The following is a 26,951-nucleotide window of genomic DNA, read 5'->3' as shown; positions in this document are numbered from 1 at the left end:
CTGTTCCCAACTCCCTCCATTTCTTCCCCACATGCAGGATAAAGGGTAGGCTGCTGTGTGTTAGCTAGGATTTCTTTAGGGTGCTCTATTTTTGTTCACATTTATGGATTTCATGTACTATGGAAGTTCACAGTATATATTTTTTATGACTTAAGTTAAGGTTGTACACGACCTGCGGCACCGAATATGCACTTTGTGTTAATTTCTGAGGGTTCAGACAGGGGGAAATAGACCATATATACATATTTATTGTAACTTTTAAAAGTAACATTTTCATTTACTTAAAGTATTCACCCCTCCTGTGTTCCACACGTGCATGTATTAACAGGACTAATACTGGCTTTCAAGTCCAAAATTAATACCAATGAAATTACATGCTAGAGCCAAGCTTTGTTGCTTGTTGGCAGTTCTTGTCAGGATAATACTATTATACAGTACCAATATGACACAGGACTTGGTTAGTCCTTCAGAAATAGCCTAGGACTGGCTTAGCATGGTAATTACATTGCTTCACTTCATCTCCAAGAAGATGATCTTTCCCTCATGGTCAGTCACCAGGAACAAGCCCATGTGAAGGCTCCTTTTTCACATCCACCCAGTAGACAAGGGCTCCTTGTTTTTTCTACTGAGGTTTCTTCGAATGTAAGCTTTTTCCGTCACCAAAAGATGAAAGCTCATCGGCCATTATGCTTCGAAGCATATTCTCTTCAACACGACAGCAAGAAAACTGTTAAAATCTGGCATTTAGTTGAAAACTAAGAGTATAACAAACCAAATTCTACCCTCTGATACACGTATGCAACTACCACTGATTTCAGTCTAGCCCTCTGCATATTACTTTAGACCCACACACTACAAGTAGGAACAAAAATATCAGCAAAAGGCTACACTTACATTGTTTCCAAATTAATCTGCAACTATACAATTTTAATTGCAATAGAAAAAGGGGAAAGGAATATAACAACAGGTATTGAGAGATATTTTCCAAATTTTTATTTGTGCACATTCATCAAGTGAAAAAGATAACTTTTACAGCTTCTTTGGTGCCCAATATTCAGCATACAAAAATGTAAAAGACTATTCACAAAATAAAACACAAGCTCAAACTAAAAAAATGTTTGAAAGGTAGTGCACATCGTGACAGGTTTGCTTATGAATACACAGAAATTACTGCAAAAATAAATAGAACGTCTTTTTAAAAGCAGCAATTTCATATCTTGTAAACTTTCGTTTTTACAATACAGCACTGTTCAAAATAAAATCCAAAGGGACTGGAGTTTACACTGTGGCCATGAACAAGTAAAAGAGTCTGTATTTCCTCAGCTATTGTTGGTCCAGTTTTCCATTTTTTGCTTTTAGTCCAATGTGCAGCAGTCTTTAAAGGTGCTTGGTTAGGGAACCTAACCATTAAGTGGTGAATTATAAAATTTCTTTCCTGCTTTCAAACACGAATGGATAAATCTGTTCCACAGCACTGGCAACAGCCTTTACGTTTGGCCCTGAGACGTTTAAAAAAAATAGAGAGAAGAGGGAGAAAAAGTCAGGGCATTAAAAAAGCAAGAATGTAACAGTACCTCAAAAACCATTCAGAGTATATTAGCTAGCACAACTTTATACTGTAGACACAACTTTTTTCATATTCAAGAAAGCTACTAAGTACTTAGAGGAAGAAAATAATATGCAACTTCTAGTGCCCGTAATGACATTTGAACTGGTTGTCGACTAGATTAGAAAATAATAACTCTACATCTGTCACTTTTATCTCATAAGAAATTATATACTGTCTAGTACACTGGAATAGAAGAATCCCAGCAAGAATGGGGTTAGAAAGCATACCATTTGCTTTCTGATTTGCTACTGTCCTCAGAACCTGTATACCCACAGCAAAGGATGGCCACTTCAATTTCTCATTTCATTGAGCTAACCAAGGAAACTATTTGTAAGTGATGGATTTTAACTTCTGTCTCATAGTTATTCGATAGTTCAGTATAACAAAAACTTGATGGGTCTGTAACTTTGTAGTTTGGCTTATTTAATACCTCTGCCATCAATCTCAGGACACAACCAGATTTTGGGCTAACAGTTATCTCCTCAAACGTGAAGAATCCTCAAATTATCATCTAAACCAGTGGTTCTTAACTTCGGGTGCACGCACCCCCTGGGGGTGCGAGACATGCCAGATTTTTTTAGAAGGTAAATCATCGAAAACACAAATTAAGCACAGGCACATAAGTACAACTACTTTGTTTCATCAAACCTATGTGTTTATTAACATTATACATTTTTTAACAATTATTGTAATATACAAACAAAAATATATCTAGGTTTAAAGAACTGACCTACTTCAACGATTTTTTATAAGGGGTGCGAGAACATATTTTGAGAACCAAAGGCATGCAGGCTGCAGTAAAGGTTAAGAACCACTGATCTAAACTAATTTACTTTTGCTTTGGAGACAGAAATGGAGAGTGAGTCGGTGGTGTCTGCTGGTGGCACTAAGTCACTGTGTAACAAATTATGAAGGTTGAAATGACTGAGCAGAATGACAAAATTAATCTTGGAGTATAGTGATGTATTGACCAAAATAGTCAACTTTTCATCCATACTGATAGTGTGTGAACTTGTGATTTCCTCTGAGGAAAACTACTTTGGAGGCTCAGTAAAAAGGGTCTGCCTAATTTGCAGCAGTGTTTTTAAAAAGTGTAGAAAATGCAGAAAATACAACTAAAATTGTATCAAATGCTAGCATGCCCCCATTTATAGTACTGCCAACTTTTGGTGACCTGAGACTGTGTCTGTGGACTTTCTCAGTTAAGATGATGCCTGCCCTTTATCCCTTCCTAAAGGTATTTTGGATCATGTAGATGGAAAAACTAGGATTACGTACCCCAGAAGAGAAAAGAGTTAGAAAGGAATTCATTAATTTATTCAAAATTTTGCAACCCATAAAGCCTTCTGGGTCACCCAATGAAAAAAGCCAGTATTTTTAGGCAAAATAAAGATAAGTACAATAATATTTCAGACAATTTATATAATTCACTGCCTCTCAAAGTCAGTATCAAATATCACAATTGGATTTTTAATGGCCTGCATAATTTAAAAACCATTTACAAAATTTGTATAAATGAAAACTAGGACAAGGGTAACCAAGTCACATGTTTCATGGCATACACTGATTACTGCTGTGGTCCCTCTCTGCCTCATGGATAACACTGCCAGTTTGGTTGTGTGAATTTGGGGAGGGCTTTCTGCCTTCTTGTAAAGCACCAGCTATTGACCACTGTCAGAGACAGGATACCAGACTTAATGAACTAATGGTTTCCACCAGGAAGGAGAAGAGGACTTCAGAAGTTTCTTCCTAATGTAGTGATCTTTAAAGAGATCACAAATCATTGTATATTCTATTTATATGCAAATTTCAGGAAACATAATTTTAGTGCTTTTTTGTACATTTATGAAAATAAGAAAATGGACCAGGAAGAGGATCCTTCTCATATTTTCAAATCTTGTGAGGATTATACGAGGCCTATCAGTCAACATGCTCTGCTTTCCAGGCAGGCACTACTGAATGCACTGCACCTCCCTCCAATTTGTCTGCTACCACAGAAATGATAAGTTCTAGAGAGCAACGCCCAGTAACATCCAGCAGGCTGTGGAAAGCAGAAAGAGCATGAGTAGGTACATGGGTCTTGCAAGGATAGTAGTGATTCTCCCAAGGTTGAAGACCTGGAGGGGAACCTCCACAGCAAGACAGAGGATTGTGGAGGTTAGCACAGGGAGAGAGAGAGAGAGAGAGACACAGAAGTTGAGGAAACCTAACACGCATTTTAGGGGAAGGAAAGCTGGAGTTGATGACACTGCCATCAGCTTCCTCATTTCTTTTTCTCTCTTCATCAAGCCTGTAACTCTCCCCACACACGTCATTTTTTAAAAAAAAGTATTTCTCCTGAATTTTAATAGAGATTTTTAGTTACAAAATATAAATAGTTAAATCACAGTTCAATAAGTTGGCTGCATTTCTGGGGAACATTCAAGCTTCTCATTTATTTGAAAAGTAATTTTTCTTCTATCTTTGGCTGCCACTAGTTCAAATTAGCTTTCAGGAACATTTACATTTTTGGTAGGTTTCCATTTTGGATGTTTGTGGGTTTTAGCTATAATTATTGCAGTTAAAAAAATGTATTGTATAAAATGTTAGGTATTTGTAAGGATCCCATATCCTCCCCCCGTCCCGAATACAAGTGTCCCTAAGCATGATCTTGTCTGTCATTTCCAATCAACAGAAATTTAGCATGGGCTAATTCCAGATCATGTGTGTTGGAGTTCTATTTTAATTTCCCACAGTTTTTGAATCTTTTTTATTCATGTTTTTCCCCATTTTAGCAGGTGGTGTATTTGCTCTCAGCTGATGTTTGTGCTTATCTGGGAAACATGGTAAAGTCCTTCTTGAGATACGGGGCAGAGGATGCTGAGTAGGAATAAAGGGGAGTGGGAAAGGTGGCACAAAGCCTCCAAGAAAAGATATATGTACTGTGACAAAGCTCTGTCCTTGCCTCCGTGGGTCTCGCGTTTCCTGGCGGATTTCGCTAGCCTCAGAGGCTCACTGTGGCCCACCACGTCACCCTTCTTTCTCTAGAGACAAGGGTCACAGTCTGAGCCATTTTCATCATAAGCCAGCGAGGGAGGTGAGGAGAAGTTATCCTTCCTTGCACAGTCTCAGTGATTAAACAGGGGGCAAAGGTAGGGGATGGAGCCTGGGCCCACCCTCTACTCCAGGCTCCAGCCCAGGGACCCTAATAGTATTAGCTATGGTAGCTGACCTTTTAGAAACATGATATGTACAATTCCCTGGGCTACTTCCCCCACAGCAGCCCTCACTTCCTCAGGGCCTCCTTCCTTGTGCCTGATATGGTGTGTATTACTCAGCCTCTCCGACAGCGCAACTTCTTCCCACAGCTCCCGACATGCACCCCCACCTGACTGACTGGGAGGCTTTTAACTAGTTTCAGCCAGCCCCTGATTGGCGTCAGGTGTCCCAATCAACTTAGCCTTCTCCCTGCCTTCTGGAAAGTACTTAATTGGTCCCAGGTGTCTTAATTGACCTGGAGCAGCTTCCATTTCACTTAACATGGTACCAGGGATTTGTTTAGCCTGGAGCTAATATATCTATCTCCCACTACGTTTCTATAGCCATCTGGCCTTGCCCCGTCACAATACACATATACATACATATACATTTATTTTATTTCAGGACCAAAGTCAACAAAAAAGTTCCAATCACTGAGGAAATCCATTAGATGTCTGGTATCTAGGAAGAGGTTTCCCCACAACTGTTTTAATTGTTTGTTTCATTTTAAGTTTCCAGCCAAGGTTGTGTGTAATTTTTCCATCCAAAAGGGGCAAGAGGAAGTTTACCCAAGCATTTGACAGACTAGAACTAAAACCTGAAATAGGGCAATCTCTAACACCTCCTAGTTGTTGGTCAAAGGATGATGTTGCCATGTTATACTGGCTGTGCCTCTCTCGTCTCAAGGTGCATGCCTGCGATAGTAACTATTGCTTAAACAGCAGTAGTTTATGGGACTGAACAGAAGAAAAATGAGAAGGAAGGTTAAAGTTTTACAATTTGTAATTAAACAAGCAAATATTCTCAGTCTCTGGTATTTAGCTCAGTTTCCTCATATGCCTCATCTCCCCAGAAACTGACTACGTCCACGTGTATAAAACAAAGGTATTTTGTTGCATTCTCCCACAGTTATTCAAGTATTTTCACTGAAAGACAAATTATCTGGCAGCATTAAGTACAAATGAAATCTCACATGCCTGTCTCTCTGTTGCTTTGAAAGTCTAACTGAATTCCCATGAAAAAAAGTAAGTTAAATATTTATTTTGGCATCATAAAGTACCCGTTACTGTGATACTTCCTGTTGAAAAAATCTGTAAGGTAGCTCTGAGAGGTTTTATTCTGTAGCACACTGCAGGATGAAGCTCTGGTTCATAACTAGAAAACAGAAAAGATTGTCAAAGATACTTCTATATTTGCTAATAAAAAGCTGATACACTGAAGAAAAAGATAAGAATTCTCTTAAGACCTACTTACCTAGCATGAGGTCTATTATTCTTCGTAAATTCTGGCAATCTGATTTCAAAGGGCATGTTGCATACTGCTAAAACATTGACAACCTTAAAATCTGTGAAAATTACCTTTTGGGGAGAGAAAGAGAACAAGAATAAGAAAGGTTATGATATCTGATATGAAAAAGATATCTTCTGACAATAATTTGATTATTTCAATCAATAAAACCTTGTGTTTAACACAAAGCTGATAAGAGTAGGAATCCAAACAGAACTAGGGTAGATTTTTAAATACCTAACTTAGTTCTGAACTATATTTGTAATCCAATAACTTGTCTAGCAAAAAAAACCAACCAAACACACAATTGCCTTCTCATGTAGATTCAATTACATTTAGAATGAACATATATGGTCTATATTACTGTACTAAGCATGTGTAAATAAGTTAAAAATTAACTAAACCAAATTATTCATGAAACACCAAAATGAATGACATGAAGAAAGCTTGGTTTGTAGTGTCACTAGACCCCACCAAGGTGTTACATAATCAGTTCATATTAACAGCTTATCATTATTTTATTTAACAATTGCTCCCAGAGTTAAGAATAAAAAAGAAAATGAGAGAAAACTGCTTGTTTGTTTTTTCTCCAGTAGCTAGTTCACAGAAAGCCATTTCCTTTCTCTTTTTGAAACAAAAAGCTAAACTGCTGGCTTCCAATAGCCTTTTATCCACAGCCACAAAATGCTACAATATGGTGGTAAAATGCTTGTGGCGAATTACCAGCAAAGTCAATGCAATGGTGGGAGATTTTCTGAAGCTGTTAACACAGACATGGCCAATGAAGACCCATTTTTGCACAAACTTAAAAAAAAAATAATTTGCAGCCTGAGAATGAGTCTACCAAATTTCAGTTTGAACAGTTAAATTACAAGCAGATGAAAATGACCCCTTAGAATGGAAATGCTTGTGCAATATTAATTAGACATCAACATGTGCTCTGCCTATAACGTTCACTCTTACAATAAAGTTAGGCCACATTAATCTGTTTCTGCACCTAAATGAACCAGTTTTTATCCTATAAAGCCATTACTAAAGCTTTACCAGGGTATACATTTCATCTGACTTAATTTAACATTCTGCTCCATCATTTTCACTTTTACATGATATCCAGTATTTAATAGCCCCATCACTCAGTTTTTCAGTTTGATTTAATGCACTCAGGATAGTAAGAGTTGCTGTGGGCTGGTTGCCCACCTCTAAAATTTGGTGGTCATTTTATATGTTAAACAACCTTGGAAGTAGGCCATTCTTACTTTCATATCATCACTCTGATGTCTAGCTACTTGCCTGATAGTAAATGTATGGTTTATTTAATTAAATTAGAGCAATTGCTTGCATGATAGTTCTAAAATGTCATTATATGCCCTTCTGCTCAAGGAACAAACACCAAACTGAATGGTTCTATCAGCCACATCTAAGTCATTTACAGGAGCAGACCTTGCAACTTACTGGTAGATGCAACTGATCCAAGCTCAGGCAAGGAGGAGTTCCACTTTTTAAGTTCTAGTTTAGGAGTAAATCCTGGTTGCAGTGCAGTCTGGCTAACTAGACTATAGCAACTTGCTTTAGTTTAATTTAAAAAAAAAAATCAAACTTGTAGCAGTTAGGAATTGTTTACCATAATGACTATCCTAAAACAAGATCCATTGGGAAAATGTGTCTGTTTGTATGACAACCATATTTATGCCATTCAGAATATTTTACAAATGGATGGGGCAAATTTCTACTTTTCTTCAATGCAATCCTTTTAGAGATTTTGAGTATAAGGAGGGCATTATATATTGTATATTTATATATGCAGGTGGTTAATTTACCCAACCTCCTGAAACAAATTTCTGTTCATTAGCTGATAAGGAAGCATGGTGCTGAACTACCAAGTGAGAGCCCCAAATACACTAAAATAAATACAATTGCAAGATTCATAGATACTAAGGTCAGAAGGGACCATTCTGATCATCTAGTCCGACCTCCTGCACAGTGCAGGCCACAGAATCTCACCCACCCACTCCTATGAAAAACCTCACCCATGTCTGAGCTGTTGAAGTCCTTAAATCATGGTTTAAAGACTTCAAGGAGCAGAGAAGCCTCCCTCAAGTCAACCATGCCCCATGCTACAGAGGAAGGCGAAAAACCTCCAGGACCTCTCCAATCTGCCCTGGAGGAAAATTCCTTCCCGACCCCAAATATGGCGATCAGCTAAACCCTGAGCATATGGGCAACATTCACCAGCCACATACTGCAGAAAATTCTTTCCTGGGTAACTCAGATCCCATCCATCTAATATCCCATCTCAGGGGATTTGACCTATTTACCCTGAATATTTAAAGATCAATTACTTACCAAAATCCCATTATCCCATCATACCATCTCCTCCATAAACTTATCGAGTAGAATCTTAAAACCAGATAGATCTTTTGCCCCCACTGCTTCCCTTGGAAGGCTATTCCAAAACTTCACTCCTCTGATGGTTAAAAACCTTCGTCTGATTTCAAGTCTAAACTTCCTGGTGGCCAGTTTATACCCATTTGTTCTTGTGTCCACATTGGTGCTGAGCTGAATAATTCCTCTCCCTCTCCTGTATTTATCCCTCTGATATATTTATAGAGAGCAATCATATCTCCCCTCAACCTTCTTTTAGTTAGGCTAAACAAGCCAAGCTCCTTAAGTCTCCTTTCATAAGACAAGTTTTCCATTCCTCGGATCAACCTAGTAGCCCTTCTCTGTACCTGCTCCAGCTTGAATTCATCCTTTTTAAACATGGGAGACCAGAACTGCACACAGTATTCTAGGTGAGGTCTCACCAGTGCCTTGTATAACGGTACTAAAACCTCCTTATCCCTACTGGAAATGCCTCTCCTGATGCATCCCAAAACCGCATTAGCTTTTTTCACAGCCATATCACATTGGCAGCTCATAGTCATCCTATGATCAACCAATACTCCAAGGTCCTTCTCCTCTTCCGTTACTTCTAATTGATGCGTCCCCAATTTATAACTAAAATTCTTATTAATCAATAAATGCATAACCTTACACTTCTCACTATTAAATTTCATCCTATTACTATTACTCCAGTTTACAAGGTCATCCAGATCCTCCTGTATAATATCCCGATCCTTCTCCGAATTGGCAATACCTCCCAGCTTTGTATCATCTGCAAACTTTATTAGCACACTCCCACTTTTTGTGCCAAGGTCAGTAATAAAAAGATTAAATAAGATTTGTCCCAAAACCGATCCCTGAGGAACTCCACTGGTAACCTCCCTCCAGCCTAACAGTTCGCCTTTCAGTAGGACCCGTTGCAGTCTCCCCTTTAACCAATTCCTTATCCACCTTTTGATGTTCATATTGATCCCCATCTTCTCCAATTTAACTAATAATTCCCCATGTGGCACGGTATCAAATGCCTTACTGAAATCTAGGTAAATCAGATCCAGATAACTTGCATTGCTACACAATGAGAATTTGAGTGAGAAAATGCTGGTTATGAAATTCTTATAGCACCTCTTCTGCTGACCATCAGTTCTGAAAGGTCCAAACATGCTATTCCCTATCAATAACAATACATACATACACTATTGTTCACCCCTAAAAGAGAAGGTTATTATCAAAAGGATCATTACCTGAAAACCTAGTTTCTGCAAAGTACGAGCTAATCGTCTGGCACCAAATTTAGCTTCTTCTTCACTATAATTTAAAGGAGAGAGATGATAAGCGACTAGCTTTACAAATAGTTACTGCAATAAAACTAAAATTTTAAGATGTATACATACACACGTTCACATACTTACATATGTAATCACACCAAAAACTATATTAAAAGAACATTAAAATACAAAATCAAGTGAAGAAGTGCCAGCATTAAGATAGCCTGTACATATGAAATCAGTCCCCTTGAGCATATGCATTATGACAGTGTTTTCCAAACAGCAGGTCCTGACCCACCAGTGAGTCTTGGAAAGCATCTAGGTGGGTCACTTGTGGCCCAGAGGTGCTCTCCCCACCTGCAATCTCACTTCCCCTGGAAGGCAGCAATGTAGTGAGAGGGATTTGGGCAGCAGCAGCAGGGAGGAAGCAGCTGAAGCCAGAATTGGACAGTCAGCAGCCTGGTAGTGATTGTGTGATTGTACAGTCAGCACCCTTATAGTCATGGAAAGGCTTGCGTGTCTGAATGACCCCGAGAGCGATGCTGCCTGGAGTCATGGTCACCCATGCAGAACTGTCAAGGGCGAGGTTCCAGACAAAGTATGATCCAAGAAGTCCCTAACAGCAGAGCAGACGGAGGTGTAACTGTTGTGTAATGGAGGTGAAACTGTTGTGTAATGTTACAATGGCTGTGAAGGTGGATGAAGGCTGCAGCAGACAGAGAATCTCCAATCGTCATGGTGTCCATGCCATTGATTTCAAGTCCTCTATCTGTCAAGGATAGTGTGGTGATTGTTGTGCACCAGTCTCCCCATCTTAAAGGAAGTCCCGCACAGGCATCTTCCAGCTTTTGGGAAAACATTGCACAAGTCAAAAGTCCAGTCGCAATCGGCGAGTGGTGATGGGAACAGGACAGTGAAATCTGGATGTTCCTGCTCACAGATTGACACACAGGCAGTGGGTGTGTGATACAGTCATCTTGCTTGAGGACTGAGGTGAGTTGAGCATCTCTGCAGCTGCACCCACAACTGAGCAGTCCTTTTTCGAATCCACTCTGCTCACCCCACATGCGGAGGGGGGTTAGAAAAGGTACCCTAAAAATAGTCTTGCCTCTGTTTTTTCCTGGTTGGACAGCCGCATCCAGCAGGATCACCACCTCAGCCGTCGAAAACGTAAGAAACTTTTCAACTTTGGGACTTGGAACATACGTCCCTTGATGGACAATTCAAACAGCGACCGACCAGAGTAACGTACAGCCATTATTGCTCGTGAATTGAGTCGGTTTAACATTGATATTGCTGCTTTGTCCGAAACGAGAAGAGCTGATGAAGGACAGGTGAGAGAGGAAAAAGGAGGATACACCTACTTCTGGAAGGGAAAATCTATAGATGAACCCCGATTTCATGAAGTGGGCTTTGCTATAAAGAACAAACTCGTAAGGTGCCTCTCTGAGGTACCAATTGGCATCAATGAGCAGTTTATGACACTCGGATTGAATCTCACCAAAAATCAACAGGCAACTATTGCGAGCGCCTGTGCACCAACAATGAGAATGTAAAGGAAGATTTTTATTCTCAGTTGGAAACCATTTTATTGGAGACCCCTACAGAAGATAAGATCATCCTTCTGGGGGATTTCAATGCAAGTGTTGGATGAGACTCAGACCTGTGGAAAGGAACAATCGGGAAAGAAGGAGTTGGCAAAAGCAATTCAAATGGAATTCTGCTCTTGACCAAGTGTGTTGAACATGAAATTATTATTATGAACACTGTTTTCTGACACAAGGAAAAGTTCAAAACATCTTGGAGACACCCACGGTCAAAGCACTGGCATCTCCTCAACTACGTCATAGTTCGTGCCCGAGATCGTAGTAATGTACTTCGCACAAGAGCAATGACAACTGCTGATGACTGTTGGACTGATCATACCCTTATTTGATCCAAAATGAAAATAAAGATCGCTCCCAAATGGAGGCTGCGAAAGAAGCAGGTCAGGTGCAAGTTGAAGGTTCAAGATTTAAAGGACTCTATTAAACGTGACCACCTCCAAGCAGTCTTAGAAGAAAAGCTCCCATCAGAGTTTCCAGAAGAAACTGAGGAACACTGGAGCCAGTTGAAAGCAGTAATCATCAATGCCTGTGAGGAAACCATAGGCTACCAAACCAGAAAACTTCAGGACTGGTTTGACGATAATTATGCTGAAATTGAGCAACTCATCAATGAGAAGAGAATGAAATTTCATGCTTGGCAGAACGACATAAATCATAATACAAAGAGAGAAGCCCATCCCAAGGCGAGACCGGAAGTCCAACATAAAACCAAAGAACTCAAGAACAAATGGTGGACTGAGAAAGCACAAGAACTCCAACATCTCTTGGACATGCACAATACATGTGGTTTCTTTAGTGCCACCAAAGCTGTTTATGGACCAATTCATCATGGTATGAATCCTCTTTACTCTAAGGACGGAACCACATTTCTGAAGGACAACGAAGCCATCAATTCTCACTGGAAAGAACGTTTTGAAGATCTCCTTAACTATAATTCAATGGTTGCAGATGAAGTCCTTGAGCAAATCCCTCAATGACTATTTAGGGATGAGCTCTGAGACCCTCCCAATTTTTATGAGGTACACAATGCCACCAAGTAGATGAAGAAGAACAAGGCAGCAGGTCTAGATGGAATCCCCACTGAAATCTTCAAAGACGGTGGACCAGAGCTAATTTGGCAGCTTTACCTGCTTACCCTTAAAATCTGGATAAAGGAGGAGATGCCCAGTGAAATGAGGGATTCCCTGATTGTCACCCTCTTAAAAAGGGGATAAAGTGGATTGTGGAAATTGTTGTGGTATCTCCCTCCTAGCCATTGCAGGCAAAGTTCTGGCGTGGATCCTTGCAACCCGCCTTCTGCCCGTCAGAAGAAATTTTACCAGAGTCACAGAGTGGTTTCGACCATGTCGTGGAACTGTGGATATGATCTTCACAGCACAGCAGCTGCAAGAAAAGTATCAGGAGCAAAACCAACCACTGCACATGGCTTTTATTGATCTAACTAAAGCCTTTGATTCAGTGAATCACCGTGCCCTCTGGACTGTACTTTCTAAGACTGGATGTCCTGATAAATACATTAATGTCCTAAAATTGCTTCATGATAACATGAAAGCGATGTTCTGAGCAGCACTGGCTACCAAAGCGAATCTTTCAGAGTACAAATAGAAGTCAAACAGGGCTGTATCATCGCTCCAACCATGTCTGCGGTTTTTATTGCCATCATTCTTTACCTAATTGCTGGGAAGTTTACACCTGGCATTGAAATCCATTTACAGAATGGATGGAAAGCTGTTGAGGCTTAGCAGGCTGAAAGCCAAGAATAAGATTTCCATAACATCTATTATGGAACTTCAGTATGCTGATGACAACGCAATCTTTGCCCACTCTGAGAAAGATCTTCAAACTATCTTGAATGTGTTTGCCGATGCTTACTCTTGTCTTGGTTTCACTCTTAATATCAAGAAGACTAAAGTGCTCTATCAGCCCTCTCCAAATGAGGTATTACCTGCTCCATCTATCAAAATCAAGGGAGTGGCCCTGGAGAATGTCGATCATTTCCTCTACCTTGGAAGTCATCTTTCAGCAAAGGCAAATATTGATGCAGAAATTCAACATCACCTGAGCTGTGCCAGCGTAGATTTTTTTCATTTACGGCACAGGGATTTTGAAAATCACGACATTCGAACAGACACCAAGCTTCTTATTTAATCAAGCCGTTATTCTCCCAACACTGTTGTATGGATCCGAAACTTGGACAACCTATAGACACCACTTGAAAGTCCTTGAGAGGCACCATCAATGCTGCCTGCGTATGATTCTGAAGATCAAAGGGGAAGACAGGAGCACCAATATTAGTGTTCTAGAAGAGGCAAAGACCACCAGTATCGAGGCAATGATCATCCGTTAACAATTCCTGGTCACACTGTCCGGATGCCAGATCATTGCCTCCCAAAAAAGGTCCTGTTCTCTCAGCTGAAAGAAGAGTACCGTAACGTGGGTGGACAACAGAAGTGTTATAAGGACTTGCTGAAGGACAACCTAAAAAAGTGTAATATTGACATTGATACTTGGGAGACACTTGCCCAGGATCGCTTAAAATGGAGTGAAGTCCTACATGCTGGTCTCCTGCAGTTTGAACTTGCTCGCTGACAAGCTGAAGACGAGAGGCGCAGGAGGAAGGAGAGACTGGCTTCCAGTCATGGTCAACAGCCTCCTGCCGAGCCCAAAAACATCTGTCTTCATTGTAACAGAATTTGTGATTCAAGGACAGGCCTTATTAGTCATTTGAGGATCCATAATTCCCATGGAAGATGATCATACTTGGTAACGAGCGAACGCCCATCATCATCAGTGATCACGGCCCAGCCGAGGGAGAGAGGGACCAGCTGGGGCTGCAGGATGGGGCAAGGCAGGGAAAGCAAGAGCAAGGGAACAAGAGGGAGCTGAGCAAGAGGCTGGAGGGAGGGGGGGAGTAGGAAGTTGGAGGGCTGAGAAAGGGAGGTGAGGGGGTAATGGTAGGTCCCCCAAAAAGACAAAATGCATTTGATGGGTTGCCTTAGTAAAAAGTCTGGGAACCACTGTATTATGTTACAGTCTTCAATTACACGATCAGTACTATGTTTTCCACAAGACCCTTGCTTCATTCAGTTCACAGAATGGACCTGCTCTGGGGATAAATCTGGGTTGTGTATTGAAGGGGACTGTTGTCTGTAGAACCCTGCTTCATTTCAGTCCCCTTCTTCAGCCAGTCTATCCTCCCTGTCCCAAGACCCAGATTCCACCCCTCCCCTCCACCAGCCTGCAGTTCCACTCTCCCTCCCACCCTCCCTCTGACTCTTTGTCCCAATCTAGTCCCTTGTCCCCTCTGCGTTGCAGCCATGCAGCAACCTGCTCCACGCTGCAGGTGGTCATGGAAAACACAAGAGAGACAGGCTCCCAGTTCAGGTGCCAGGACCCAGACCTGGCACAGCCCACAGCAACCCAGCAATTGCAGGGAAAGTCCTGCTCAGTTCTGAGCTGGAGTATGCCAAGTGGAGACCAACTCTTCAGGGAATGTAGCTGCTAAAATTGAAAAAGGCTCTATTGAGAATGTGCAAATGGAGATTTTTTCCCCCCCCCAGGGTTTAGAACTTGACCAAACTGGGATGGATTTTCACAGGGACAGCAAAGAATACTTCCCTGACACAAAGTACCCCACTTCTCCACACTCCAATTTCAAGTCATTGCTCCAAAGCATGGAGATGCTAGAGTATTTCAAAGAAAAGGTTGCCAGACTCTCTTTTTTTTTTTTTTAAATGTGGGTAAAACAATGTATTTTTCCCTAGTGTCATTCTCAGAAATAATGGTTGAACTGTTTTAGTTGAAATTTTCAAAAAAATTCAGCCTGAAGCAGACATTCAGCACAAAAAATTCTGCCCAAAGGGTTAAAGTTTGGCAAAATTATAAGCAACTGTAAACAGGCTCTTATAATGGGAACTGTCATGCAACCTTCATAATAGGTAGTTGTACCGGAACTGCCAATGATATATGCAATAGATTTCATGACAATAAGTGGAATTTTCCAATGTCGTATACAAGAGTTTCATCCAGGAACAATTTTTTCCCTCTCCTTCAAAAGAAGGAATTTACCTTGTGGCTCCTGTGCAAATAACTTTTCCTGAGGACCAAATCGTGGCCGTAATCCTAGGTTTCCTAAGCTTCATTAATACTTTCTGAAAGAATTAGAAGAAAAATAGGTTTTAGTATATGTGCGATCTGATACAGAAAAAACAAGTGTTATACTAATAAAATCCTTTTATTCTATTTTAGCCTTGAGGACTTCCTTCCTTGCCTTCCGAAGTTAAATCAATATCAACTCCTGAAAAGAGCAAAATAAATCTGACGTATCTTAGCCAATGAGCAAGTATTAAAGTAACAGGCTGGCTGGTGGCTCAAGTGAACAGAAATTATTTAAATAAACTTTTTTAAGGCTGGTAGTATTGTGCTATCATCATCTTTGCCTGTCACTAGGACTACATCACTGTTCTGATTCTTTCCACTGTCTCCTTCTGCACAAATTCAAACTCTTTGATCTCATCTGCAAAGTTTTACACAACTTCACTTTGTCTACATTTCAGATCTCATTTTCTTTTGCTTCCCCAAGCATCCTTCTTCTGCTAATTCCCTCTTGATTTCTCACTGTGTTTGTCTCCTTCTCTACCCTGTGAAGCTGCCCATACTTTCACACCATCACTTATACCTGGAATAGCTTCCCTACTCCAGTATACCTAGCAACCTCCCTATCTTGCTTCAAAATCCCACCTCAAAACTTGTTCTTTGACTAGCATTCAACATTGATCACCACTTGGGCACTTTCCTGCTACCACTCATGCTCGACCATGCCAGAATTAATAAACACAAGATTGTATAATACCTTTCTAACAAGGTGTTCCTCTATACATTGGAGCTAGCTGTACACATTAGATTAAGTTTCTCAAGGCAGTGATCTGAGTCTTACTTTATTCCTGCACAGATATGTGCACATCTACAATAGGGGGCTATATAAATAAATAAGATTCAAGCCAAATTTTTGGCATGTCAGAACGGGTATTTTTCTCGCCAACCCAACTAACCCTGCATGGACAGGAAGATGGACTAGATCAGTGGATCTAGATCTAGATCTTCTCAACGACCAGTCCATGGACTTGTGCCTGTCCCTGAAACTTCATTGACACAATATAGAAAGGCAGCAAGCTGGTCCCTGGGATCAAAAAATTTGAGAAACAATGGACTAGATGAACAAGACTTTCTCCCTGTTTACTTTAATATTGGGCAAGAATGCACCAGAAACAAACTGCATAGATTTAATTTCACAACATTTCTTATGGCTTCAAAGTACTGCAATATTTGTCTCCTCAAATTTGTATCCAAGAACAGATACAAGCCTGGCAAACCTGAACAAGAAAGAAACTGGAAGAAGTGAAAGAGATGAGAATCCAGTCATTCTAAACACAGTTCTGCTACATTGATTTGGAATTCACACTACCAACTATATCCAACATATGGATATTGACAGAGCTCTAGTTTGATAAACATGTATAAAAGTTAGTCTAGTTTGGCATTTGAGATACATTAAATTTCTTACCCCAACATCACGCTTGTAGATTACATTTGCTCCCTCTAATGCAATCTTCCTCAAGTTTAAATGACATCTTGTTCTAAAAACACATACTACATTTGTGATTAAAATGTCCAATGCAACATCACCGTCTGCATCCATTGGGGTGGTTGAAAACTCAGATTCCCCACCAGCATATCATGAAGAAGATCACATTCTGAAAAAGAAAACGGTACAATTAAAAATACTATGTCACACAGTTGTCTAAAACCATCCCTTTCATGTACCTTAGTTCCTTAATTGAGACAGTTTTAGAATCTGGAACTGAAGAATAAATTGTATGCCATTCTAACTCATTTATGGTCTGTGTTAACCACGAAGTTTTGCATCCTGTCTCTCAGGAAACAGGAAACCTATTGCTTATTAACACTGATATTTCAATACAGTGAAACCAACTTATAATTGTCAGAAATTGTCATGAAAGAACTAATTAGATATAAAACTGGGAAAAAAATTAAAGGAATAAGATACCTTAATTATACTATGCTGTTCATTCAACAAAAATATTTTTAAAAGCTGAATATGAAGATGGATTAGTATTTCTATGAAACAAAGGAAAAGCTTTATAGCACCTATAAATGATAATCTTTCCTCAATTCCTTCCTCAAGTCAGTGCAGGATAAAATTAAACATAAGGAAAAATTTGTTTCTCTTGACTGTTTTGGTTAATGATGATTACACGGATGAAATTTAATTCCAAATATAAGGATCAAATATTTGCCAAAGTTTATGCTTTGGAACTATAAGCCTTCTCATTGTCTTTGAAACTGTAAGATATGCACAAAACATGAATACATTAAAAGAATAAACTGACTTTGAAAAGTATTTTTTATCCTTAAATTAGTTTTCCTGTGTATAGTTAATGCTATGAATGAACTCGGAGGAGAGGCACTCGCTTACACTATGCCATTCTATTATATTCTTAACATTGTGTTTCAGTATAATGTAAGACTACAACATGGGTGGGCAAACTTTTTGGCCTGAGGACCACATCGGGGTATGGAAATTGTACGGCGGGCCATGAATGCTCACAAAATTGGGGGTAGGGTTGCGGAATGGGGTGAGGGCTCTGGGGTGGGACCAGAAATGAGGAGTTCAGGGTGCAGGAGGAGGCTCCGGGTTGGGGTGTGTGTGTGTGGGGGGGGTGAGGACTGAGAAGGGCTGGGAATGAGGGGTTTGGGGTGAAGGAGGGGGCTCCAGGCTGGGACCGAGGGGTTTGGAGGATGGGAGAGGGATCAGGGCTGGGACACAGGTTTGGGGTACAGGGGAGGAGTGTGAGGGCTCCAGCTAGGGTGGGGCTGGGATTAGGGGTTTGGGGTTCAGGAGGGTACTCCGGGCTGGGACCAATGGGTTCTGGGGTGTGGCCGCAATAGGGGTTTGGGGTGCAGGAGGGTGCTCTGGGCTGGGACCAATGGGTTCAGAGGGCAGGAGGGGGATCAGGGATGGGGCAAGATATTGGGGCACTGGGGCGTGGATGAAGGCTCTGGCTGGGGGTGCGGGCTCTGGGATGGGGCTGGGGGACTTGGGGTACAAGAGGGGGCTCTGGGCTGGGATTGAGGGGTACAGAGGGTGGGAGGGGAAATAGGGCTGTGGCAGGAGATTGGGGCACGGGGGGGAGGGGCTCGGGGTGTAGGCTCCAGTTGCCACTTACTGCAAGCTGCTCCCAGAATCAAGTCCCCCCTCCGGCTCCAAGGTGTGGCCAGGCGGCTCTGCGCACTGCCCCGTCCGCAGGCGCTAACCCTGCAGCTCCCATTGGCCAGGAACCACAGCCAATGGGAGCTGTGGGGGCAGCGCCTGTGGATGGGGCAGCGCGTAGAACTGCCTGGCCAAACCTCCGCGTACTACATAGGAGCCGGAGGGGGGATATGCCGACTGCTTCCTGGGAGCCGCGTGGAGCAGAGCAAGCCCCCAACCCTACTCCCCGGCCGGAGTGGGGCAACCCCATGACCCCACTCCCTGGCGGGAGCTGAGGACCAGATTAAATGGTTGGATGGGCCGGCTGTGGTTCGTGGGCCGTAGTTTGCCCACCCCTGGTCTACAATATAAAAAGAAACTTTCACCATTTGATGGTTAAAAGTAGTTCCAGTTATATGCCAGAAACTACTTCAGAATTCTTCTCTCCTACAAACACCAAATACTGGCATATTGGATAATGTGAGTGAGATAACATCTTTTATTAGACCAACTTCTGTCATACTTAAGGATTGTTCAGTTTCTCATTTGTGAAAAATCAGATCAACACAACTAAAATAAATTGACTCTGAAACATCCCTGAGTTCAAGTGCTCTACTAGTAATACACTGAACTTTCACTCCCCACTTCAGATTTGTTTTTTTAAAACAAATTATTTCAACACAATATTGCCACTAACAATTAAAATTCAAATAGAACTATGTAATAACAGCTTCGATGTTTTTTGTCATTTTTACCAGCATACACCCTCCTCCCTAAAACTGGATAGGAAAGTCAGCTCCTTTGGTTTTGTGGGGGTGTTTTTAGTTTTGTTTTTTGAAGCAGAGAGGAGGCAGGGGAAGGAAGAGAGAAGATATATATCTAAGGGTATATCTACACTGTATTTGGGACCATACCTTCCAGTCTCAGTAGACAGATAAGAGCTAGCTCCACTTCAGCTAGCCTGCTAATAATTGCGGTGTTGCCACTATGGCATCGGCTAACCACCTGAGCCTAGGCATGCCTAATCCTTCAGGTCCAAGGTCAGGTGACTAGCCAGTGCCACAACGATGTCTCCACTGCTATTTTTAGCATGCTATCCACTGAACTCAGACTCAGGAGATCAGGAGTGTCTGAGCTTGGGTGACAGTCACTGTCACAAAGTCTGCACTGCTAGTCAGTGTGCTAGCTTGAGTGGAGCTAGCACATCTTTGTCTATCAAGGCTGGGAAGCATGCCCCCAGCTGCAGTGTAGACGCACACTAAGGGTCTCACTGAAGCACTGCAATTTATTTTCGTAACTTTTTCCCAGAAAATATAGAAAAGTAAAAATTTTAATGCTGCTTGTTAGGAAAATCCTTGAAAAATTACTGGCTGGCAAAATGGGCAAGAATTTGGCAAGGAAAGATTCAAAAGCTAAAGTGGACCACAACTCAAGAGATGGAGGACACAGTTAAGGTTAAGATTTTGTCAAGGTTATTTTTAGCAAAAGTCACATACAGGTCACAGGCAATAAACAAGAATTCATGGAAGCTGGAGCCTTCCAGCACAGAGATGACAGACTGAGCCTCACCACCGGGGACTGATAGCCCAAGTCCTGAAGTTGCGGCGGTAACGAAAAAATCACGGAATCCGTGACCTCCTCGACAGACTTGTAAGCCTTAGCCATAGTACATCAAACACTGTTGATTCATTAGCTGAAAATCCAGTAACACCCCATACTGAATGAACACAACAAACAGCAAAGAGTATAATGAAAGAAAAGCTGTCAGCCTTAAGATAAATTCTCTACACTGATTCATGTTATCAAAAAAGCAGGCGGCCAGGAGACAAGAAACTGCCACATGCAAAAGAAGCCCATCACATATATTCCCTTGCTAAATGAACTACAGAGGCAAGATCAAAATATTTATGAGAAATAAGCAAGAAGGAAACCAAGATTGTTAGTATCAACTTTTCACCTAAGCACTTTTAATGTTAATTTGGCATGCATTCTTGGCCTCCTATCGCATGGCACCCTGCCACAAACTTCTGACCAATAGTCTTCTCAGACACACCTTGAATGGAGGACTACAGCTGGATAACAAAAGAGAAGCAGGTTTCAGAGTAGCAGCTGTGTTAGTCTGTATCTGCAAAAAGAAAAGGAGTACTTGTGGCACCTGAAGTGAGCTGTAGCTCACGAAAGCTTATGCTCAGACAAATTTGTTAGTCTCTAAGGTGCCACAAGTACTTCTTTTCTAAAAGAGAAGCAGCAACCATCATATAGTAGTGACACATTGAAATACAGATGTGTTTTACATATGGAACTGGCTGCTGTGTGATCATTGTCTATTTCACTCTGCAGCTGGCTCCATATCTGAAACATTATGTCATAGCTCTTGGCTTGTCAGACAGAGGCAAAAGGAGGCAGAGGAGAGAGAGTAAAAGAATCAAAGCGAAGTCAAAAGAATAGTGAGAAAGCACAGAAGATGATATAGGATGTGGAGAAGAAAAATGGTAACTAATATTTTTCTACTGAGAACTATACATATCCCTAAGCTTCCTAATGCCCTATCATGTCTGTTTTTGATGGCCTATTACAGTATAATGCTTACTTAACCACACCACAGCAGCTGTTAAATAATATAACTGCTTTCCTGGGAGATGCCTCCAACTTTTTATCACAAAACACCCATCTTTTAGAGATAAATGCCAGCTATACAATAGAAGTGGTTAAGAACAGTGGATACAAGGTGGCGAGATCACAAAAACAAACAATCCCACAAGCTCAATGTGGGAGCTGAAAATTACCAGTAACACCACTAATATACTGTGGGGCCCAGTCAGAGTGATTTCATCCACAAGAATATTATCAAGAACAATTTAAATGTGCAGATTTTGGCAAGCTGAAGTTTTATATTGTAACAGTAATGCACCTATTTTCATCAGTAATAATCTGAAAGTTCAGATGATGTAAAGCACATAACTGGAAATTTGAAAATGAATTTTAACTATAACTTTATAATTGTAGTCTACAGCTTGTGACAGTTACTTGGTAAAAAGTGACATTTGTTATACAAGCAATATCTGAGCTCAATGTAAAAGACTAAAACCACCTTCCACTGGTTGAAAAAACAAACAAACTTGAACATTTAATATTTCAATGTTGAGTGTTTACACAGTAAACTACTTCAGATGTATAATACTGATTTAAGTTTCCTCATTAACAACAGCATGTTGAACAATCTATTTAATACAAAACATTATTACTTTAGTGTTCTTTCAGAATATGAAGCCACAAGAGACAGGAATTTCATAGTTGGAGTTCTTGTTCACCCTTTCTTACATATGCATAATAATAACGTCTTTCATTACATGATCTAATGACATTGAATAAAACAAGGGAGTTCCCTTTTGTGGTGTAAAAAGCGTGGGGGGGAGAGCTGTCATTGTCTTAGTAACAGTCCAAGAAGTTGGATAAAGGAGGAAATCTAAAACAAAATCTTCAGACATTCATTTTAGTACAGTATAACATTATACTTAGAACAATGAAAAGATTCCGGGGAAATGAAGTGTGGTAGGCCACCGTCCTTCAAGATAGAAATACAGATTCAGCTTCATGGTTATTCCTTTTTAACAAAAGGGCAAATCAACAATATTAACAAGAGGAAAGATGCAAAAATATATTCAGAGTTTATATATAACTGTTCTTTAAATTATATATAACATATTTGCAAGGCAGCATGGTCCAGTGAACATGGTACTGACATGGGGCAGGACACGATAGAGTAAAATCCTGGCCCCAGTGAAGTCAATGATTCACCTCTACTATCTAACTCTAACTCTGCCACTGATTTGCTATATGACCTTGGGCAAATCACTTAATCACTGTACCTCAGCTTTTCTGTCTTTAAAATGGAGGATAAAAGTGCTTATGTACCTTTGGTAAAGCACTTTTTGAGATCACTCAACAAATAGATTTATAGGGCTCACTACTATCACTTCAGATGTAGGAACTATACTTGTAAAGCAATGGGACAAGAATGAAAAAGTTTCCAGTTCTTTATAAATTGTGCATTTATTATTAATTAATTATTATTATTATAATAACAGGCCAAATTCCTAAATCTACCCTATTAGACTCCACTAGATTTTGTTGATTAGTTTTGTTCATGAACTTTCCGACCTAAAAGTATTAAAAAGATACTGTCAACTTAAAGGTTTCAGAGTAGCAGCCGTGTTAGTCTGTATTCGCAAAAAGAAAAGGAGCATTTGTGGCACCTTAGAGACTAACAAATTTATTTGAGCATAAGCTTTTGTGAGCTACAGATCACTTCATGAATGCATCCGATGAAGTGAGCTGTAGCTCATGAAAGCTTATGCTCAAATAAATTTGTTAGTCTCTAAGGTGCCGCAAGTACTCCTTTTCTTTTTGTCAACTTAAAGAGTATTGCAACATTGTGCCAGTGCTTGAGAAGCACTAGTTAGTGTGCTTTTTATTGTCCTAGCTTAGAAAAATGCCAAAGGTAAACAGCCTATCTGGGGGGAAGCAAATTCGATATTATGTTTTTCACTTTTAATAACCTAAAATATTAGTAGCACATGCATAGAAACATTTTAAATAATATTTAACCTGACATGTCATTTTAACTGATAAAGCTACTACCTTAAGATAGCTAGAAACAATTAATTAATAAAAGTTCAAACCAGTCTGTAATACATGGAACCTGTCATAGGTTTACTGATTATGAGCCTTAAGGTCTTTCGGCATCTGAATCTTGATGCTATAAAGTACTGCGAGGGAATTAGCTGATGTAAGGGAATAACTACTCATGGTTTATGGTGTTACCAGAGTCTTTTAATGAAAGACTTAATGGCATACGCTTACTTTTATGGAGATACTAGTCTTGCTCTGCAAACCACTTTGGCCTCAGTCCCACAATTGGATCTGTGTGGGAAGACCACTGTGTAGTTGCAAAGTTCACCCATGCAGCTCTGACTGCAGAACTAGGGCCTTCATATGCTGTTAGCTAATAGTGGTACTGCCATTCTATTGTATCAACATCCATGTGATGAAATGATTAAAACTACAACACTTATTTTGTATGATAGAAATAAAGCTGTAATAGAATGCTTTATGTTTGCTTTCTTTTGTAAACAAAGACTTAAGCTCTACTTGGACACTATTTTACCTAAATGCTGAGGTGTTCCTTAAAACATAATTGATGGTCTGAATTCAACAGAAAACATTCCTGACCTCAGTAAGCCTTGGGGGATGCAGATGTTGACTTCACAATAGTCTGTTTTATTTAAAGGAAAGGTTAGCTTGCCACAAGAAAAAAACCCACATAAACTCCCTAAACCTCTAGCTCTGTAGCAGAAAGTTGGGAAGCTACTCTGGGCAGAGAGCTTCCCAACCAACTAGTAAGCTTGCAGCTCTCAAATCTTAGGAAACATCAATCCCTCACCAATGCTGCGTAGCTCATAGGTAGGGCCCTACCAAATTCACGGCCATGAAAAATGCGTCAGACCATGAAATCTGGTCTCGCCTGTGAAATCTGGTCTTTTGTATGCTTTTACCCTATACTATACAGATTTCATGGGGGAGACCAGCGCTTCTCAAATTGGTGGTCCAGACCCGAAAGGGAGTTACAGGGAAGTTACAAGGTTGTTGGGGGAGGCGGGAGGTTTGGGGGGGGCATGTCCTGGTTTCCCGCCCTTACTTCAGTGCTGACTTCAGAGCTGGGTGGCCTCAAGGCAACAGCTGTTGGCCAAGCACACTGCTCTGAAGGCAGCACCCCACCAGCAGCAGCGCAGAAGTAACAGTAGCAGTACCGGAACCCCCCCTACAATAACTTTGTGACACTTTGCACAACTCCTTTTTGGGTCAGGACCCCTACAATTACAACACTGTGAAATTTCAGATTTAAATAGCTGAAATCATGAAATTTACGATTTTTAAAATCTTACGTCCATTATATTGACCAAAACAGACCATGAATTTGGTAGGGCCCTACTCCTAGAACTTCCAGTAGCACTTGTGTAATGCTTCTATAGTCTCAGTGGGGAGAGGATTTAAGAGTCCAATTTCTTGAACACTAAAAACAGACTTTAGAAGAAGAGGATGAACCTTTCCCTTCACCTGATTGGTTGTCTGCTGGGTCTGATGTATGTTTTTGTGCACGTATATGTAATCTGTATATCTCAATCTCTCTCACTCACACAGAGAGAGAGAGAGAGAGAGAGTCGTCATGCAGAGGTTCCTCTTAGTTTCCGAATTAGATGACTGTCAGTCAGCCAGGAAGAAAGTACCACCCTTACCTTAGGATACCAGATGATAGATATGTTGTCTCTCAATATCATAACCATCACGTGATATGGCTGTCAAACTGGGCAGAGGAAAATTTTTCCCCCTGATCAAAGATGGCCATTATAATGCCTAAAGCAATATTTTGTTTGCACTGTATCTCATTTCCCCCCCTTGTGTTTGGTGTGTTGTGTTTATTTAGATTTTTGTTTTTTATAGATTGTAAGCTTTTAGGGCAAAGCCTGTGTATTTGTACAGCACCTACCACACAGGGGCATTGGTTCCTACTGAGGCCTTTAAGTGCTGCTGCATATAACTATTATTGCTTGTATCCACTGTCAAGAAAGTACACTGGACCCGCACTAGAATGCGCGTCTACATAGCGCGAATTCGCATATAACGTAGTCGCAGCCATGGATCCCAAATTTAATTACTGTAATTGCAATTCATTTTAACGTGGCCCCCATATTAATGCACATGGATCTCAAATCCCATGTTCTAGTGAGAGTCCAGTGTATTTCCTCTTTTCAGCTGGTGATTCTCTACAGGTTCACACTTTAGGAAACTCACTGCATCCGAGACCACTTGCTCGGAGGTTAATTTTCCCTTTTACGGAGCACTTACTTAGCAGCACAAAATTGTTAACATGTTCCATTGATATTCTTCTTAGGGACACTGTCAGGCACTTTAGAGCCCCACTCTAGGTTTTGGAGGGAAAGGAGGCTTTATAAAACCTAATATTTATAGAAATATTTTCATTAAATATATACAAAATAGCTTTGAAAGCCTTTTATAAAAGTTGTGTTAAACATTCCTTTGCAGTAGTTGCGGCAACGTCTAGGTTGGATTATGCTGCTGCATCAGAACCAAAAAATAAAACTAACTAGATCGTGTTTTGGAACAAATTGAATGAAGTACAAAACACAAATGAACAACATAAATAGACAAAAGTAAACAATGTTTTTAGCAATGATTTGTTTTTTAAAAACTTAGCCAAAATCTTTTCATGGAAACATGCATGTTAGATTTTTACTGAACTTTTGTTAAACTACAAAGCATTCAGGCCTAAATCATTTGACAGTTTCCATTTCACAACGCGGATCACCTGGGATAGATTCTGTATCTCATTTAACATGCCACCACCCAGGGTTAATCTAACCAACAAATGTTATTTTAGGAACTTACAAAAATCATCCTTTGGGGGAAGTGGGGGGCGGGGGGGAAGAAGGGTTGGTTAAGTATTTGCCATCTTGAGGAGTCTCTACTGGTTGCCAGGAAACAGCGTTTCCCATGGAGGCTGTTCTTGTCTCGTTCTCCTCCTCCTCACTTTCCCCTTCCCATGGAAAGGGACAGGGAGAGGGCGGGGGGGAGGTTGGCCAAGGGCTTGAACACACACCGTCCTGTGCACACACCGTTATTTCCGCAGCACACTAGCTGCTGGGACGAGGGGAGGGGAGGGCAGGGCCCACACATTGCTCTGATCTCTGCCCCACACCGCCCAGGAAGGAACCAGTCGGCGAGAGCAGGGGCGGGAGCGCCACGGGGCTGAGAAGCCCGAGCCCCGCGCCAGCGCCCAGAGGCGCCTTTATTAGGGTGGGGGGCGACAGAGAGGCCGCGGGCGGCTCAGCGCTCGCTCTTGCGGGATCGGGCCCAGACTGTGGGGCGGGGAAGGGGTCTCGGAGCGACCGGGTCCCCCGTCCCGCACCTGCCTGCCTGCCCGGCCCCCCGCCGCGCCCCTGCCCCCCGGCGCCCTCCCCTCCCCGGCCAGCGCCGCGGGTGGGCGGCGGCGGCTGCAGTTACCGCGTGGGCCGGCGGTTGAGTGTCCCCGGCTCCGCCGCGCGCGGCCCGGTTGCTACGCGCCCCGTCGCTCTCGCTCTTTGTTGTTCCGGGTCCCGGGCCCTGTCCCCGCGACAATAAACATCGCAAAACGCGGCGGCCATAGAGGCGGCTCCGGATAGAACGGCCGGCGGAAGTGCCACGAGGGCCGCGCTGTGCGCGCGCTTCCGGTTTTT

The 26,951-nt window shown here is 41.4% G+C and overlaps 1 protein-coding gene across 4 annotated transcripts; it reads right to left on the bottom strand.

Annotated features, from left to right (window-relative positions):
* Window positions 1-972: 972 nt before the first annotated feature.
* TBPL1 (TATA-box binding protein like 1) lies at window positions 973-26,951 on the bottom strand. Of its 4 annotated transcripts, XM_043511004.1 has the most exons (8): window positions 26,740-26,911; window positions 23,825-23,932; window positions 16,951-17,140; window positions 15,456-15,538; window positions 9,757-9,820; window positions 6,101-6,204; window positions 5,907-6,001; window positions 973-1,499 (listed from the first exon to the last, which is right to left on the bottom strand). In XM_043511004.1, the coding sequence occupies exons 3-8, from the start codon at window positions 17,083-17,085 to the stop codon at window positions 1,420-1,422; spliced, it is 561 nt and encodes a 186-aa protein (XP_043366939.1). In that variant the 5' UTR covers window positions 17,086-17,140; window positions 23,825-23,932; window positions 26,740-26,911; the 3' UTR covers window positions 973-1,419. The 4 variants fall into 4 exon arrangements, 2 of the variants coding, with proteins under 2 accessions (XP_043366939.1, XP_038252736.1); XR_006279980.1 differs by lacking the exon at window positions 23,825-23,932 and having other exon boundaries at window positions 973-4,530; window positions 5,213-6,001; window positions 26,740-26,951; XR_005292135.2 differs by lacking the exon at window positions 23,825-23,932 and having other exon boundaries at window positions 5,824-6,001; window positions 26,740-26,951.

The sequence above is a fragment of the Dermochelys coriacea genome, chromosome 3 (assembly GCF_009764565.3).
Source record: "Dermochelys coriacea isolate rDerCor1 chromosome 3, rDerCor1.pri.v4, whole genome shotgun sequence".
Lineage (NCBI taxonomy): Eukaryota > Metazoa > Chordata > Testudines > Dermochelyidae > Dermochelys > Dermochelys coriacea.
The sequence above is the reverse complement of the archived record's forward strand: the minus strand, read 5'-3'. Positions and strand labels throughout refer to the sequence as shown.